The 16,893-nt window shown below is 36.8% G+C and overlaps 1 protein-coding gene across 6 annotated transcripts in view; it reads right to left on the minus strand.

Moving 5' to 3' along the window:
• Positions 1-16,893, minus strand: part of LCLAT1 (lysocardiolipin acyltransferase 1) — a 158,042-nt gene that overhangs the window by 26,917 nt on the left and 114,232 nt on the right. For all 6 annotated transcript variants that reach the window (XM_036434861.2, XM_036434865.2, XM_036434862.2 and 3 more), the window contains 2 exons: positions 11,374-11,520; positions 8,937-9,053 (listed from right to left, as the gene is read on the minus strand). In XM_036434861.2, the coding sequence (XP_036290754.1) occupies positions 8,937-9,053; positions 11,374-11,520 (264 nt within the window). The remainder of the gene's footprint in view (positions 1-8,936; positions 9,054-11,373; positions 11,521-16,893) is intronic.

The following is a 16,893-nucleotide window of genomic DNA, read 5'->3' on the forward strand; positions in this document are numbered from 1 at the left end:
TTGATCCTCCTGTGTCATTTTAAGTGATCCCCCTCTCCTCACCCCTGTGCCACTGAACACCTTCACCAGACATCCTCCCTACCTCTTTATCAGACATTTACCCCTTGGGGCCTGCCTGGGGACTGTCACTGGGCTTGCTGGGGCCTGGATCTGGGCTGGAGCAGGGTCTGCCACTGACTGAGAACCTTCATTCATCATGAGGGCGGCCGCGAGCATCAGGTAGTGTCACCAGAGACAGACCAGCACTCACCACCTTCACCGCGTCCCGTACACTCTAATCCTCCTGTTCTTCTACAGGCATCTGTGAAAGTCTCCTCCTCTCTCCCGCCCTGCGTTCACCGCTCACTCCGACCTCCACTCCACCTCCACACAGCAGTGACGTTAGGACTCCGCGTAACATCACTGGTTGCTACACGCCAGTTGGGGCGGCCCTAGCGACCAGTTTACAGTAAATTAATTCTCATTCTGAGACAGAGCCTGGGGGGATGGCCTTATATTTCACTCAGAAGGAAACCTGTAAATAGGTCTTATTTTCAGGGAAACACGGTAGATGAAAGTAAGTCTTATGACCAAGAAAAAATGTTCCAAGTACAGCAGATCCTCGTATGATGTCATTTTGTTTATTGTCTTGTTATGACATTGATAGGAAGCTGTTGGAACTTAACCCTTGTTATAGCCCTGTGTTTAGCCTATGGTAAAACAGGTTTGCTATATGTCATTTTGCCACAGTTCCAAGAATCTACTGGAAATGTTAAATGGGGACTCCTGTACTTTCCATGTACTCACACCAACAGTATCAAGTTCCTCTCCTGAGTGGAAGCATATCATGGCCAAGTAGTAGACCTTTTATAAGAATGACATCTAAGAGCAGTCTGCAAAAACTAGAATAGTTTGTTGTCCAGATTTAAGGAATAAGTGGTTGACCAAATTCAGTCAGAACCAATGCAGTGAGTAAAATATAGGAAGACCTTGATGACTAAGAAGGTCACTGCTAAGATTCACATTTGACTACAGCAGCTTTTCTAAGCTTGGATAATAAAGCCCTGTGCACACATACTTGAACACCTGGCTTTGGTACAGTGAGCCAAGTTTTCTTTATTTTATCTTCTGCTAAAGGCTATTTCAAATCTATGAGGAAACAGGGAAGATGTGGATCATAAACTATGAGTACAGGATTTTTAAACTTTTGTAAAACATTCTCAAAAGTTTTTTCGAAGTTTCTAAATGGAATCCCAAACTACTTTCAGACTACATTTATACAAAGCAAAAGTAATCCAAAGAATGGGCAGTTTAGGCAGATAAAATCAATCACTTCAAAGAAAGCAGCTATTAACATGCAGATACAGCAAATAATGCTCAACACAAATTTCTCAAATTTAGCCTCTAAGAAATTGTGTAGCACCTTCACAGTATCCAAGGCTGGTTGTTTTAGAAGTCTAAAAATCCTCAGTGTTTTGTAGCGTTTTAAAATGTGTTATATATAATAAAAAGGAATCACCCGTGTTTTTTTAAAATATATTTTTATTGATTTCAGAGAGGAAAGAAGAGTGAGAGATAGAAACACCAATGATGAGAGAGAACCACTGATCAGCTGCCTCCCCTACACACCTCCCACTAGGGATCGAGCCCACAACCCAGGCATGTGCCCCTGGCCAGAATTGATTCTGGGACCCCTCAGTCCAAAGGCCAACATTCCATCCACTAAGCCAAACCAGCCAGGGCCCAAGTTTTTGTTAGAAAAGTATTTTGGTCACCATAAATAGACATGGAACATGAACAGAGAGAATAAAAGACAAATGGCACAAACATGACACTTGTTATCAGATGTAAGAGCAATTTTTTTCATGTAAAATATTAGGATAAAAAGAATCCAACACATTGTAGATTACTATTAGTTATTCCATTCAAATGAGACTCTAACTAGAAAAGGTAGTTGACAAAACAAAGATTAAGAAATAAATGTATGTTAGTGGTCATATTACTTTAATTTTTCTTTAAATTATCATTCCTCATAAAAAAGATGACTAACACACAATAAAAAGTATTTGCATTAAGTTATAACTGTCACAAGATAAATACACTAACATAGGCATGCTGTGTATTTATGCATGCTTTGTGTATGATCTGATAGCTTCTCTAAGTCAGTCATCTTACCAGGCAGAACAATACTTGGAATTTGTTCCATGTGGTCAAGTGTAATAGTTTCTGTGCAGGGAATTAAAGCCACTGAGGACATGTATGCGTTCCTCTCTTACTTGACTTTGTTAGGAGAAAGCAGGCGAACTGGAAAGTCACTAACATACTTTCAACATCCTGTGCTACATGCAGTACATGGCAGCCAGCTTATGATAACTGTACCACGGCTTGTTCTACTCAGTCCAGGTTCTATGACAAAGTGAGTTTGGGTGCTTCCAGGAATTAAATGATCAGTGTAGAGTTCCCATGTTAACAGAACACAGACAATAATATATATAGATCATACAATTTTATATTATTTTATAATCTATATAAAATATAATTATGCAGAAAATGGAAAAATGTTCATTTTAGAAAGCTGTTCAAACAATTTTCATCATTAAAAGTAAAGAATTTCTGTATTTAGTTTCATATTCTTATGGGATTGACTTTTTATCAGAATATATTTTTAAAATGTAGACACATGAACTTGCTTTTGTAGGCGCGCGCACACACACACACACACACACACACCCCAGCAAGGTCAATATTGTTTAAACTATACCCTTGCAATACACAAAACAAACACCAATTTATTTTTAAGAGAAAAGGTCCTGGCAACTGGGGGGGAAAAATACAGAAAGGTTATTTTAAATAAGGAAGAAAAAAAATCTATAAAGCCAAAAGAGAAAAGGCACAACCTTTATAAATAATGAAATGGATACATGCCCAGAATAAAGGAGAAACAAGGTATAGCTTTTTTGGAAAAACCCAAAAAAGAAATGTAATATATGCACAATGAAATTGTACACTAGAAAAAAACAAAGACAAGCATGGGCTCCTGTTAAGATGAATTTCTGGATTCAAGGATCCACAGGGTTTACTAGTAGATTCAGGCCAACATCTCAACTTCAGTGAGAATAAATTTTGATTTTCATGTGAACAGGAAGCTAAAGTATATTGTTACATACATTTTTCACATGCACTGAAACGCTTATATTATGCTCCAAAACAACATTATAAGAACATAAAATTTAGGGCGTAGCTGTCACTTAGGTAATATAATATGTTAACACGTGACAACAGAACTACGGGCATCTTTTGTCTTCAGAGGGAAGTCTGACAGAACATTTTAGTGTATGTAACAACATTCTTTATAGTCAGTCTACTGTCTATAGAGAGTTATCACTCAAAGGCAGTGCCACAAATCTTACTTACAAAGCTTCTTCCACAATTCTGGGATTTTAAAATAAACATAGTTTGTATCAGTTATCAGCATTTTTCAGCAGGTTACTTGAGAAAGCAATATAAACCCTGTAATAGGACATCGATATTTAAGCACAGACAAGCTTTTTTAATGAGTAAAATGGGTGTATATAATTTTTACTCATCTATGAAAATGATAATAGAACCAATAGAATGTATATTTTGAGAATTTATTTATTTGCCATAAGACATGCACTTATCATCATCCAGGGCTACCTTTCACACTCGTGGGCATTTATATAAATATTCATGCAAGCTTTGGTATTATTAATAAGGTTGGAAACAATTTTAACAATAGGGGATTAAACACTGGTCACTCTATCTGAAAGACTATCATGCATACATTAACATATCACACCTATAAAAATTATGTAAGGATAACAACAAAATGTGTATGTTACAGTAAGTTATAAAAACTTTATGAAACAAAATATCTGTTTTGACCCCAATTTTGTTTGACTATTTAAAAACGTGGTAAAATAAATAAATTAATTAAAAAATAAAAATAAAAACATGGTAAAACTGTGTGTCACAAAGCAGGCAATGGCTATTTCTGAGAAGTGATTGAAATGATTATGAATACCTTTTTTTTCTTTGTAATTAATGTTCCTTTTTTAAACAACAAATATGTTGTTTTTATAGTAATTAAATATCTTTTGTTTTTGTAGGAAGTGAGTAGTGTGAGAAAATCAAGTTGTCAGCCTATTTTTTTCTGAAAGTTGGGGGGGGGGGGGGGGGAACAGAACCAAAATTTGAAAAGACAGTTTGAACAGCATTTTTTTTTTAAATTTTGTTTTACTTTAAGGATTAGAGAAATGGAGGAGAAGCTGGTAAAGAGAGGATCCAGGAAAATAAAATCTTACCAAAAGGATATCCTGAATGTATTTTCCCACTTAACAAAATGTGCAGTACAGCTAAGAATACCAAGGAGAAATCTTAGAAAGAGAAGGGGGGAAAAACAAGATGACATTTTTATAGTATTTGCAACAGAAAAACTGTTAACATATTACAAAGTGTGAAAAAACGTGGACTTTGGCATCAAACAGACCTGGATTTAAGTCATGGTGCCTTTATTTAGCAGCCATTTGACCCTGGGCAAGTTGCTAAAGTGAGTCAGCTCCTGAGTGTAGTGCGATGCAAACCACCATCTAGGGCAGTGATCTGTGTGAAAGTGGCTGTTGGGGTACCTGTGAGCCCAGGACCCCACCACCAGACTGTGACTCAGCAGGTCTGAGAGTGGTTCTGGGCAGGTCTACCATATGGGTAGGGGAAAGAAACATGTGAACAACTCAATGCCTGGCATAGGTAGGTACTTGGTAAATGTTAGATAGCTGCTTTTATGTACAGAACATAGGGCTTCTATCATTTTTCATTAAGGCTATCACAACTTTTTTAAAAATTAAATCAATGACAAGATCTGTCTTAAAGTGAGTATCTAAGATTTTTTTTGCCATGAGAGAAGGCAGAGAATGAACTAAAACGAGAACAAAGAAAAACCAATATAAATGCCATTTACAATATTATCTAAAGCTGTACTATGGTATTCAAAAATTCAACATGAGTGACTCCAAAGAGGTCTTTGACAGATGGTCTGGCATAATTTTGCCAAAGTAAATTTGATTCATTTCTGCTTCTTAATGCATAGAACCAAGTCTTTTAGTTGATCTGTATGCTTTCCCCACTTATCAGTATCCAAATTTCACTTAGCTTTTGTTGTATTCTATTCATCACCATAAACAGAGAAAAGGTTCATTCTTTGCAAAATTGGCCCCAAGGAGGGTCAACTGCTATGCTACAAAGATATCTGCAAGTTTGGGGAAATGTAAAACGGTCTCCAAAAATATTCTAGCAAATGTCAAAAATATACTGTACAATTACATTTTTTAACGTAAGGGAAAGGTCTTATCCTATTTCATAAATAGTCTCCAGCAATAAAAAGTCACATGAAAAGGTCAGAGTACATGGCATTTAGTGCACCCAATATTTTAGTAATAGTTGTCTGTCTTTCTTCCTGGCCTCCTAGAACATGCTGGCTGTTAGAAAGGATCTTTGAAATGCAATCCTGGAGGGGGAAGAAGGGGACACACCAACTAAGATAAGTGCAGCCGAGCCACAGAGAGTGGTGGCTGCTGGCCATCTTTACTCCCCACAGTATAGCCAACGGGAGACACAGACTGGATAGTTATGTACAAAGCAAAAAGTTCAAGAAATTAAATAATCTAACCATGCTGCTAAAGACTGAGCTGTCTATGTTCAGTATATTGCATCTCCTTCTTAGGTCATCACAAACTTTCTCGGAGCAGAAAGAATTTGCATTTTTTTCTTATCCATTGCTTCCTAGTAAGACTTTTTATCCTTAACTTCTTAATGTCATACACCTCTCATTTCCCATTTGTGCTGACTATTGGATGTCAGCAACACTGATTTCAGTTATAGGTGTGAGCAATAAAGATGTTACTTAATGGTAATTGGTTTTAGTATGTGGTCTCCAAGATTTCATTAGTGTATTTATTTCTAATGGTCATTTGTTTTAACAGCAGCTTCTTTTTGGAATTTTTATTGAATTTATTGGGGTGACACTGGTTAATAAAGTTATATAGTTTTAGGTGTACAATTCTATTTCAAATTATCAGAAGCAGATCTCAGCGGCGTAAAGACCAAAAAATTATGCTGGGCCCTTTCTGAGTCAGATTCCTTTTCTAAAAGGATACTCGGGCCTAGGTGACCTCTAAGATCCCCTCACTCCTGATTTTTTATGAAACTTTTTCTGTTTACTGATACCAGCCCTTCCCAAACCCCTGCCTAAAGCAGAGCTGCCCTCACTCTCCACCTGACACCTCCTTAGGTTGTGCCAGCTCCCCTTGTCATCTCCCCTTGTCATTTCAGGCAGCATCATAATCACCTCCCTTGTGACCACCATCCCTCTATGATCTTATGACCACTTAGGCTTTTTTTTCCTTTTTAAAAATATTTTCTTGAAGAAAACCATATCACTATTATTACAAAGGTGCTTTATTAACACAATCATGCTACAAATATGAAAGGCACCATGTTATAGTAGAAAGAGCACGGCTACTAAGTCACACAAATCATATTCCCGTAACTCTGATGAGCTTCACCTTAATTTCTGTTTCACTTTGGCTCTACAAGTTAAATATCAATAGGTAACTATTAAGTAGAGTTGTGAGGATTAATTGGCAGAATGTTTAGCATAATGCCTGGTACTTAGCAAATACTCAATACATGTTAACTGCTGTTCCTAAAATAATTATTGTCATCATATTTATTATTTCTATTATTATTATTATAGTAAATAGGTTCCATTCTACTTTTCTAACTGCAGCAAATAGAATCATCTAATATGTGTCTTGGTTTTTTTTGGTGTTTTTTTTTTACATTTTTATTAATTTCAGATAGGATGGGAGAGGCAGAAACATCAATGATGAGAGGGAATCATTGATAGGTTGCCTGCTGGGGATCAAACCCACAACCATGCATGTGCCTTTGACTGGAATTGAACCTGGGACCCTTCAGTCCCCAGGTCGATGCTCTATCCACTGAGCCAGACCAGCTAGGGCATGACATGTGTCTTTTATTGGCACATAGTGGGGGGCGGGGCATCAGTTGCCACGTGGTTATTGACTAGTACTCTGAGTGATGACTAAGTAAATCATATGCTGCACAGTGATAAATCAATTCTCTACTAAAATATTTTCCAGATTTCAGAACTATAGATATATCTTTATCCACTATAAAATAAGCTCTCAATGATTCTGCCTACATTTATAAAGATCTTTATTAGCAAAAGATGTGTTCTAACAGCATACTTATATTAACAGAGAAATCCAGGAGATGTGTTCCATGATATCAGAAATACCTTCAATGATATCATTAAATACCATGAAATACCAGATTATGTGAAGAAATAAGAAAACATATTATCAAATGAGAAGAGGGATTTTGAACTGGAAACCACAATAAGTGGTACAACATTAAAAAAAAAAAAAAAAAAAAGAAGAAGAAGAAGAAGAAGAAAAAGGAAAAGAGCATCACTGCTTTAGTGTCTCTGTGCCTCCCATGCCTGTCATGGGAACACAGAGCTGCATCTCTATGAGTTCTATGAGTGGACGGACACTTGCTCTTCATACACAATACAAATATCAAGCCCACACATCCATTTCATACTATCTATAAACACAGAATCCTGAAAGCAAGACAAACTAACAGGGTCCACATTTTCAGTTTTTACTGTAATTTCAGATTGACTGTATACTTCTTTAAAACCATGGGTACTTAGCTGTAAAGATGCCTCATTTTGGCAGGGTGCATTAACTGAGCTTAGACTTAATATATTAAAGCACATTAAATCCTAATGAAACAACAATGTCATTTAAGGAAAGAACACAGAACTTTATACTTACATATACTTACATAATGTTTCAAGGCCTTTCATGTTAGAAATAAGCAGTTTTGTGACAAGGAAGCAATTGCCAGATTAAAGTGATAATTTGTCATAGATGTCACCATTATACAATATGGTTTGCCAGAAATTAGAGTGGAAAGCAGAAACATGCAAACAAGATTTTTCTTCTGCTAGGTGACTCTGGGCTTTGAATTGTTTTTGTAAAATTATTGTAATTAACACTTCAGCATGTTTTTGGATAGTTCCTTTTACGAACACATTAATATAAATATACAAATCTGCAGCTATAGTAAAATATACAATTAGTTTTTGACATAAAAACATCAAAAACTCAAGCATTTAAATGGGTGTTGGGTACAGTATCATCAATGGAATAACTTTGTCCCTTTAACACAGCGATCGCCAACCTTTTGGACCACTGGTTGGTGACCGCTGCTCCAAAGGTTTCCTTAAACCAGCAGTTGCCAACCTTTCAGACCTCACGGACCACCAGTGGTCCGCAGACCACCAATTGGCAACTGCTGCTTCAATAGACAAGGCTCTAGAAGAAGCAAGTGTGAGGTAGTAACGTGAGCCATAAACTAGGAAGCAGACAAATGAGGTTCTATCTCTGACCTACAAAACTTTACTAACCACCCTAGATGCCAGTTTTATTTAAATATAAAATAGAAGAAGCATTACTGCACTGCCTTTCTACCAACCACAATCATTTGTTGGAGTGGATTAATAAATGTAAAAATATTTTTAAGCTATAAAGAATTATAGTGTAAGTATGATACTTTCAAGACAGTTTTGCTGCTTTGAGAACATTTAAAAATGGAATGATAGCTTAACTGTAGATATCATTTTTCTGTCTATTCTAAAAAGGGAGGGGAACATTTTTATTTTTTTAAAGATATCTTTTATATTTCTAAAGAATATATAATATTTTAATACATGGGCTCAACTTAGTGTAAAAATATAATATCTCATTATGGTATCTCTATAAATATAAAGAAGTGCTTTGTAAATTCTAAAGGAATATGTATATATAAAGGTTAGCAATTTTTGCCACTTTGAAATGGGTACTTACCTTCTCTTAGACGGTCTACTACAAAAGTGAAGCCTGTAGTTCTTGGATGTAAGACATATTCATATTTCTGAAGTCCATTCTTTTCAGCAAATTCATTACTTCGGGCCTTGCTGTTTTCTAAACAAAACAATAGACCATTAGAAGCCATAAAATAAAGGGAGATAATCTGAAGTAAGGAAACACTACAGAATTTCTATAATAAAAATGGCAGTTAATTTTTCTGTAATTACTGAGTATAGTATAGTATTGTGAGTCAAATGAGAAGATATAAACACTTTAGTAAATCCCTACAAAAGATCTGAGAATTATTGGAATTCTGAAAAATTTATAAGGTATTAATAACCTTTTTATAATGATTTATAGATTTATCTTTAAAATTCTTTAAGAGATTTCACAAAAGTCTATATTCAGTGAATACTGAAATAAAATCCTAATAAATGAAAATTTTCTTAAGATAGTCTTTAGTTAATAAAACTTAAATACTAAAATATAAGATGCTAATAAAACAAAGGGATTTAGATATACAGAAGAAATAACTAGCAATCTGCCAAACATATATCAACTTTTTTTTCAACCCAATAATTTAGGGCTTTAATGCAAAGTGATATATCTTCCTTGCTCAGAGCATGCTAATATTACTAACCAAAACCACTCCACAACAGATTGGGCACATGATTAGCACATCCTGTACAAACATCTGAACATGGTTTGGCTGAGTACACTTACAAAGTTAAGTATGTGCTCTAACTGTTGGCAAAAACTTTTTTCCATTCCATGAAATAACTTTATAAGTTCCAAGAAGAACCAAACCCATGATTCAGCAAATATATTTGGAAAAAGTGAAGTGTTCAGAAATCTGGCCTCAACCCCTGGAGGAGATCATGAAATAGCTTCTGATGACAGCAGATGTTAGAACCTGCAATCTTCAGCTGCATCCTGAAATGTATAACTATTCCAAGAAATAAGAAAAAGGCATAGACACACACAACTTTCCTGGGAGTAAATTTAAGACCACGGAGTCCCCCATACCTAAAAACACCAGATATGGATTCAAAATATTCAAAGAACACTCCTATAAAAGATACGTTATTGTTTTTTTAAATAAATGAGAAATTGAGACAAATAACTAAATACTCAGAGTTTCCCAGCAAGTCAAAAGTAAAGACCTAAACATGAAAAGTAGTAAGCTCCTTTCACATTCATTTGAGGAGAATATTCTGGGCACAGAGTATAAAATACTATTTTAGTGACAGCTTACATGGGATGAGGAAGCTCAGGGACACTAAAAGGATGAGTAGTTAACTACTCTTCAGTTTGCTCTTCCAGCTCATCACAGACTTTAGGGAACTGAAGACCAACTGAATTCTGTTGCAGACTGTTCATACAAATCCAAATACCGTAGTTCTAAAACATCCCATCACAATGTGAGTAGGTAGAAACAATGAGACAGAGAGATTAGAGATGCAGATTTTTCCCTCCATCCCCGCTTCAGCTACCCACACCCAGACTCTGGGGTTACTGGTAACTGCACAAGCACCCCTCTTTCTTACCACAGCCTCCTGTCCTGTCAGCTCACTCCCTGAAACACTCTAATGCCAGCATTTGCTTCCACTCCAATGGGTGGATTGGCCATGTTACTGTTCTCAAACCAGCCAGGCATGTTCCCACCTTGGGGTCTGTGTATTTGTTCTTCCCTCTACCCAGAATGCCTTCTCCCCCAATGTCTACATGGTTTTCTGGTTTGTTCATTTGGTTTCTACCTAAATCTAACCACCTTTTATAAAAATAGCACACTATGCCCCATTTTCTATCACTCTGTTCTTATCTTTATTTTTCTGCACAGCTTCATGAATACCTAACATATTTTTATTAACTTATCATTTTTATATAACTTTCCTCATAGAATTTAAGCTTTATGTAAGTAGGAACTTTGTTTTGTATATAAAGCTCCAGGCACTCAAATATAAATAAAGAAATTTTATGTTCAAGGGTGCTTAATTGCATGTAAGGTTCTATTTGTTAAAACCTAGAAAATCTTTCCAAATCAGAGAAACAACCCAAAATTATGGTATACCAATTGTGATGGTTAATTTTATGTGTCAAATTGGCCAAACATTCCAGAGGTTTCTGTGAAGGTATTTTTAATGAGATTAGTATTTAAAACAGTAGACTTTCAGTAAAGCAGATTTCCCTCCATAATGTGAGTGGACCTCACTTCTCTCTCTTTCTATACACACACACACCCTTTTGGTTCTGTTTTTCAGGACACTTACTAATCCAATTTAGTAAAGAGCTAATATACTAATTAGAGCCACATTCAAGGGACCAAAGAACCACATGTGGCTCTCGAGCCGCAGTTTGCCAACCATGGGACTAGATAATTCCTAAATTCCTTTCAGTTTTTAAAATTCTGTAATCCAAACGCAGGCTACCTTACCTGTGAGATCAGTCCCTTCTGGGAATATGAGAAGTTGAAGTGGTTCACGGATATCACAAAAATAATCAAGTATGTCTTCAAAATGGCTCTTGTCATCCTTCCATTTCCTATGAATGAAGATATAGGCAGCAGCTTGCATGGCCCAACCTAGGATCAATTTAACAAGCATTTACATACAATTTTATTGCCAACATCCATATTACTGAATATAATATTTCAGTTTTTGTTTTATTATGATTTACTACAATAATAAGAATATCATACTTTAAACTCAGCACATATCTTGAGTTAAATTAACACACATACCAGAAAATATTCTTAAAGGAGTTTGTTAAATTCTGGGGTTTACTAAATTCTCAAAAACCTCTTTTCAAGCCAAACCTAGCTATTAAAATATCAAAGAAAGAAAAAAACCTTCCCTAATATTATCAATAACTCAACCAAAATTTTAACAATTATAATTAAATAGGTATTTTAACCAAGCTACCTACAAGAAATATTAGACTATCGGATTGTTCTCAAATCATGTATATGAGCAGACTTTAATATTCTACTTCTGTACTACTCAATCTCTAAATTCAACAGCTATTTTCAATGTTAGCCACTTCTTTAGATTTTATTTAAAAGAGAAAATGTGCAGTGACTATAAACATATTCATCAAACACATATACATTGTGATCACATTCCTTTTCTCTAGGCAAATCAACCTTGTCACCAAAGAGGCAGCCCTAAAAGAGTTGTGTTTTATCCACCAGCCATCCCTCCCTGGCCAGAAATTACTAGAAATACTGTGGTAAATACCTAACTGAAGTCAGCCAATCTAAAGTCTATTCAACAGTCTATGGAACATGAAATGCTTGGCCCAAGCATATAAACTATCTTAGCCAATAAGATGGTCTCAGAAATTTTGCCTGAACCATGGATAAAATAAGCCAGTAATTATCTATCTATCTATCTATCTATCTATCTATCTATCTATCTATCGAGAAGTATTATGCAAATTAGGCCGGGACACTGTAATAAGTCGACTGGACAAGAGCAGTTGCAAGCGCAGCATCAGGGTCGGGCAGTAGGGGCCTCCCAGTGCCTGTGCTGGAGGAGAACCTGATCAGCAGCAGCTGTGGCTGCTTCAAGGGTGGGAGACGGAGGCTGGACCAGACCAGCATAGGGCCTGGGGAGTGAGGCAGGGCTGGACCAGCAGGCTTCGGGGTCAAAGAGCAAAGCAAAGCCATACCAGCAGGCTGTGGGCCTGGGGAGCAAGGCAGGGCTGGACCAGCAGTGGCCACAGGAGCTGCTGCACTGCGTGTCCAGGTCAGGGCTCATGCAGGAGGCAACTAATCCATGTGTCCCTCTCAGGATGATATTTGTTTGTCTTTCCCTATCTCTTCCATGTTCTCTAAAAATCAATGGGAAAATATCCCTAGGCAACTCGAGGGTGGGTGGTGCTGCAAGCTGGGTTCCTTAATAGTACATACAAATGCAAATAGATGGACAAAAAAGCAGAAAACAGAGACAATAGCAGCTAGGGAAAAATATAGTATATTGTTGTAAATATCTAAAAAATCTTGCAGTGGAGGTGCCTAAAGTTTGTTGGCTTCTTTGCTTATCAGTGTTTCTTATATCCTACTAAAGTCTTGATGCACGAAATTTGTGCACAGGCAGGGTCCCTAGGCCTGGCTGATAATCAGGGTCAATCAGGGCCTTCCTTCCCAGGGCTGCTGGCTGCCAGCGGGGGGCCTTCCTTCCTTCTGCACTGCCCCCTCATGGTCAGCACATGTGGTCAAACTCCTGAGGGGACAATTTGCATATTATATAGGATGTCCTTCTATTAGTCCTCCTGAAGGAATTTCTTTCAAGAAATGTTTGAATCTTAGAATGCCTGGAATGTGTTTTCAGTTTTGGAGACTACTAAAGCTGAAAACAAAATTTAAAACTCCAAATCATTTCCCCCTCAGAATTTCAAAGCTACTTCCCACTGTTTTCTATCATTTAATAAGGCTCACAAAAAGTCTGACATCATCCTGATTGGTGTAGATAACCCAATTCCTTTCCTCTGGAAGCTTTAATGATTAATTTTTGAATATATTTTTTTCCTCTTCATTCTCTCAACCTTGCTGTCTGGAGCTTCTGTTAGATGTTAAAACATCTGTTTTCATCTCCTTTCATTTTGCATTGTGTTCAAGAAAAATTCCTTGGCTTGATCATCCAACTCACTAACTTGATCTTAGTTAGTTGTGATGACCTACTAACTGAGCTTATTGCAGCAATCATCTCTTTAATTTTTAAGATTTACACTTGGTTCTTCTTCGTAGTAGCCAAAATATATGGGCAAATAGAAAAAAAATGTTATGACAAATGCAATAGTAATAATTTTAATAAAAATATTTATTGAATGACTACTATGTGCTTAGTACTGTTCAAAGCATTTTTCTTTAATTCAATTAGTTCTTAAGACAGCTTTATGAAGTAGGTAAAATCATCATCATTTTATGGATAAGGAAACTGAGGCACATTGAGATTCAAAAGAACTAATCAGGTTTCAAATGTAGGCAGTCTGGTTCCAAAGCTGATGTTTTTAACCAGTGCACTAAACAGCAATATATACTTGAATCTCTCTAAGGGTACTTATTAAACATAGTGACATCATTTACTCAGTGAATTAACTACTCCTTAGAAGCTACACTTGGCATTTTTTAGTACTAGACTATCTTTAAAACTGTGCATTCTCCTCAAACGTCAGTTCTAAATTGTCTTTGTCTTTGTAAAGGATGTTCTACCATTGAACAATACTGGCAGGGAGAACGTATTTCTCCATCCAAGTGAGGGTATCTGTTGCTCCCTCGGGGGAGGGAGTAGTAGCAAGATCTGTGGAGCTGTGCCATAAAACTCTTCTAATGCTCTGCATGTTTCAGGAATCTCAAAGGGAAGACAAATGGCTGAATCAGTCAGCCTCTTGGACTCTCCTTTGAAGATATGATTCTTCCCCTTTGTGCCTTTGCCTTGTCATGTTCCATTTATACATTGAATTTTTACTGCTTTTAGCTTAAACATTTTTCTCCCTTTCAAAAAAATCACAGGAACACCTTATGAAGTCCTCCTCTCCCCATTTCATTGCCATCAAGGCATATTTTATTTAAGTATAAAGCAATATCAAGATATCTCTTAACATTTTAAATATTCAAATGTACATTTTTATGGTATTTATTTTGTAAGTGTGAGCTGATATAAGACAGTGCAACTGATCATGTCATTTGAAATTAGGCTATATACCAGTAACTCGACTTTTCCATATGTTTCCATCGAAGGACATTCCCTCTATCACCTCAATTTCTCAGACAAGAGCTAGGAGCCTGGCAAGTTGATAAAGACAGATTCTGTACATGCTGGTGTGGTGTTGCTACTACTATCTTCTTTCTACAATCCATTTACATTATCAGCATTGCCTTCTCAAGCAGACAGAATTCTGACCTCCAGCACTGTGAGACAGTAAAGATGTGCTGTTGAAGCCACTCCATTACAAGCAGTAATGGGAAAGTGCTACAGAGCATAAGCAGAGCCCAGGTCTTAGTTTCTAGTACTATTCCTTTTTTTTTAACTTTTGCTAGCAATTGATGCTATCGCTTTCATTGCTTTTATTATTTTTTTGTTTCAATATTCCAAAACTTTAATTTGCATTATACTAATTAATGTAGTAATTTTTTATTTTTATTCAATTTATTGTAATTTTCACTTGACATACAATTTTTTAGTTTCAGGTATAAAACAGTGATTGTAATTTACTGTAATTTTCACTTGACATACAATATTTTTAGTTTCAGATATAAAACAGTGATTAGACTTTTATATAACTTACAAAGTGAACACCTCAATAAGTCCAGTACCCACCTAGCACCATACAGTTATTAAATATTATTGACTATATTCCCTATACTGTATTTTACCCCCCTGTGACTATTTTTATAACTGCCAATGTGTACTTCTTAATCTTTTCACCTTTTACACCCATCCCTGGACCCACTCCCATCTGGTTACCATCAATTAAGTTTATTTTTTGTATCATTTTTTTAATATATTTTATTGATTTTTTTTACAGAGAGGAAGGGAGAGAGATAGCTAGAAATGTCGATGAGAGAGAAACATCAACCAGCTGCCTCTTGCACACCTCCTACCAGGGATGTGGCCGCAACCAATGTACATGCCCTTGGCCGGAATCGAACCTGGGACCTTTTAGTCCGCAGACTGACACTCTACCGCTGAGCCAAACCGGTTTCGGCAATTAAGTTTATTTTTTAGATTCTACATATAGTATGTGAAATCATATGGTATTTGTCTTTCTTTGACTTATTTCACATAGCAAAATAGCCTCTAGGTCCCATACATGTTGTCAAATTGGCAAAATTACATTACTTTTTACGGCTAATATTCCATTATATATATGTACCACCTCTTCTTTATCCATTCATCTACAGATGGACACTTAGATAGATAGATAGCCATGATATGGAAGCTATCTATCTATCTATCTATCTATCTATCTATCTGGAAGCCTGATGCACTAAGATTTGTGCAAGAATGGGCCTTCCCTCCCCTGGCTGCCAGCACCACCTTTGCTCTGACCCAGAGCCACCTTTCCGCCTTCCCATGCTGCCCAGAGGCCCAGAGTGGCTGGGGCAGTGCAGAACGCCTGCATTGTCACCCCCAGTGGGATCCTGTGTATGCAAATTAACACACAATCTTTGTTGGGTTAATTTGCATACTCATTCCTGATTGGCTGGTCGGTTTCTCGAAGGTAGGATCAATTTGCATCTTTCTCTTTTATTAGTGTAGATAGAAAAATATGCTAATTAACCAGACACCAAAATGGGTGGACCGGACAGGAGGAGGTTGAGCACACAGCCTCAGGGGTGGGATCGCAGGGGCCTCCATGTGCCTGCCCTGGAGGAGGGCCTGATCAACAATGGCCCCGGCTGCTTCAAGGGCTGGAGAGGGAGGCAGGGCCAGACCAGTAATGGCTGCTGTGGGACCCAGAAAGAGAGGTAGTGCTGGACTCGTGACTCATAATTGTAAATAATGCTGCAATGAATATAGGTGTGCATACAGTATATCTTTTTGATTAGTGTTTTAGATTTTTTTGGATAATACTATTGGTGGAAATGCTGGGTCACATGGTAGTCTATTTCTAATTTTTTGAGGAACTTCCATAATCTTTTCCACAGTGGCTGCACCAATCTGCATGTCTATCAACAGTGCATGAGGATTCCATTTTCTCTACATCCTTTCTAACTCTTGGTTTACAGATGACAGCATTCTGACAAGTGTGTTATGATATCTCATTGTAGTTTTAATTTGCATTTTCCTGATGAGCATCTTTTCATATGTCTATTGGCCATCTGTATGTCCCCTTGGGAGAAATGTCTGTTCAAGTCCTCTGCCGTTTTAAAAATCAGATTATTTGGAGGTTTTTTTGGTATTAAGTTGTAATATCCTTACTTTTTTTTATATTAACGCTTTATAGGATG

This window comes from Pipistrellus kuhlii, unplaced genomic scaffold (genome assembly GCF_014108245.1).
Source record: "Pipistrellus kuhlii isolate mPipKuh1 unplaced genomic scaffold, mPipKuh1.p scaffold_m20_p_13, whole genome shotgun sequence".
Classification (NCBI taxonomy): domain Eukaryota; kingdom Metazoa; phylum Chordata; class Mammalia; order Chiroptera; family Vespertilionidae; genus Pipistrellus; species Pipistrellus kuhlii.